At 39.0% G+C, this 2,541-nt stretch overlaps 1 protein-coding gene across 1 annotated transcript; it reads left to right on the top strand.

The window, feature by feature from the left end:
* Positions 695–2,008, top strand: LOC107640866 (protein FAR-RED ELONGATED HYPOCOTYL 3-like). Its single transcript, XM_016344367.1, has 4 exons — positions 695–797; positions 903–918; positions 1,014–1,821; positions 1,901–2,008. Exons 1-4 carry the CDS (start codon positions 695–697, stop codon positions 2,006–2,008), a joined length of 1,035 nt encoding a protein of 344 aa, XP_016199853.1.

The raw sequence follows: 2,541 nt of genomic DNA, 5'->3' as shown, positions 1-2,541 counted from the left end.
ATAAGGAACACGACTCGGGACGGAGACAAGATTAAGAATCAACTAATCGTATGCACGAGAGACGGGAGGTGAAAATCCAAGATATCTACAACTTTGAAGACAAACCCTTCAGCTGGGTTAAATTGTCCGGCCAGGATTTACGTACACATAATGAAGGACGTTGGTCTTTGGACAGTTTCTAAAGTAGTTCTGAATCACTCACATCCTCACTGTCCAGATCGGGCAGAGATGTTCAAACAACACAGGGAGCTTAACATGTTTGTGCGTCGCACCATTAAAACCAATGAGGAAGCCGAAATCAGACAAGCAAAACTTACCAGTCACATATATTTTCGTGTTTAGTGCATGTACATCTTTCGGTTCACTACGGTCTGGGTGTGCTTATTTATGCAGGTATAATTTGGTTTTAGGTTCTTTTGTGGGCGTGAATCATCACGGCCAGTCGGCACTTCTCGGATGCGCGCTAATGAAAAATGAGGACATCCAATCATTCAAATGGCTATTTGAGTGTTGGCTAAATTGCATGGGAGGAAAGGCACCAAAAGGCATTCTTACCGACCAATGCACATTGATTCAAAGGGCAATTGAGCCGTGCATGCCAACAACAATTCACCGGTGGTGCATCTAGCACATCATGAAGAAGATCCCACACAAACTAAACGGCTACAAGCGACACGACAAAATTGAACGAGAGATGAGCCATGTTGTTTGGAACTCGTACACAAAAGATGCATTTGACAGAAACTGGAACGATTTCCTCACAAAGTACGGCCTTGGAGGGAACAAGTGGCTTTCAGGTAATTGAGGTTTCAATTCGAATTATTTTCATGCCCATACCTGTTTTTTCAAAACATGCATTATTTTCGGTTCACCATACTTTATGGTTTCGGTTTTTTATGCAGAGCTTTACGAAGATCGGCATATATGGATTCCAGTTTCTGGGCTAGGATGAGAAGCACACAAAGGAGCGAGAGCATGCATTCATTTTTCAACAAGTTCATCACACGGAACAGCTCCCTGAGACAATTCGTGAAGCAATACGACAATTGCCTAGCAAGCAGAGAGCTAAGAGAGAGAAAATTTGATGCTGCAGATTTTTACACCGTGATACCGTGTGCAACAAAATTAGCAATAGAGGCACAGTTTCAGCATGTGTATACCCACGAGAAGTTCAGGGAAGTTCAAGATCAATTAAGAGGTAAAGTGAATTGTATCACAAGATCAATGCATTCCACCCTAGCTTTCACAACATACAAAGTCGTAGAGCAGGTTTCCAACTCCACATTCAACAAGTTTGTCGTCACCTATGATACAGTATCACGAGAGGTAAAGTACCAGTGCTTGCTGTTCGATTCAAGGGGCATATTGTGCCGCCATTCCCTAAGCGTCCTAATCTTTGAGCGAGTGGATAACGTGGCACCGAAATACATACTGGAATGTTGGAGCAAGAACATAAAGAGGAGGCACACACATATCAAGATCAGCCAAGATGAGTTTCTATTGGAGCTGAGAAGTAAGAGATTCGACGAATTGGTGTTTCGGTCGCACAATACATGCGAATTTGTATCCGAGTCCGAGGAGTTGACCGGAATTCTGCACCGAGCGTTTGATAAGGTCAAGGTGGAGATGCAAGAATATCAAGAGAGAAGCAAAGGAAAAAGTTTGTTATCCCACGAAGAAGCGACGTTGAGCGATGTGAACGACCTTCAAAGCCTGCCACGCGTCAAAACAAGAGGCTGGCCCAAGAACAGACTTGAATCAAACCTGGAAAAAAAGATCTCAAATGCGATGAAGAAAAAGAAAAAGACAGCTTCAAGCGAGGTAAAATTGACTTGCTTTGGATTAGGTAAAAATTTAGTTGTGCATTTTGCTAATATACAATTAATTGTGTCTTTTGTAGTTGAACCTTTTAGACATTGGATCATCGATTCAGTCAAGCTCCACTCTTTACAATGCACCAGATATGAATTATCCAAGAGAGGATTATACGAGTTTTAGTTTTTATTAATATAAATTGCTATTCACTCATGAGCAAATTTCGGTTCACCAAGGTTATAGGAGGGTTAATTTTTGACTGTTGTTAGTCTTTAATGAATAGTCATTTTTTTGTGAAATTCTTTATTCCAAAAGTCAATTTTTTCTTTATTAAATAGTCAATTTATTTTACTATATCAGAGAGTTTAGTTGTTTCTGAAACTGAATACAGATAGAAACATTTTTTTATAATTAGTTCTTTGAATTTCTGTACAGTGTGTTTGCAACTTTTGATTCGACCACTGTATTAATTTTGGTTCACTGTGTTTTTTGGTGTTCTTCATGTATTGGTAAATACAGTGATTGCAATCACTGGAGAACCTGAAACAAAACAGTAGTTAGACAGTTCTAACAGATATATAAATTAACATCTCAGACCTACAGGACAAGGAGTAATCCATCTTGAATCATATATAGATATATACATTAACATTTACATTACTATTGATGTATATACATTTGAAAGAAGCATTGTTTTTTTTTTAAACAAGTTAAACAAAATATTTT

This window comes from Arachis ipaensis, chromosome B05 (genome assembly GCF_000816755.2).
Source record: "Arachis ipaensis cultivar K30076 chromosome B05, Araip1.1, whole genome shotgun sequence".
NCBI classification, from domain to species: Eukaryota; Viridiplantae; Streptophyta; class Magnoliopsida; order Fabales; family Fabaceae; genus Arachis; species Arachis ipaensis.
Note: the sequence above shows the minus strand (reverse complement) of the source record. Positions and strands in the feature narration are given on the sequence as shown.

Excerpts from the sequence above, each read along its gene's own strand:
- LOC107640866 (XM_016344367.1), top strand. The coding sequence starts at position 695 with ATGAGCCATGTTGTTTGGAACTCGTACACAAAAGATGCATTTGACAGA. Across the intron at positions 1,822-1,900 it reads AAAAGACAGCTTCAAGCGAG|TTGAACCTTTTAGACATTGG; the intron begins GTAAAATTGACT and ends TGTCTTTTGTAG.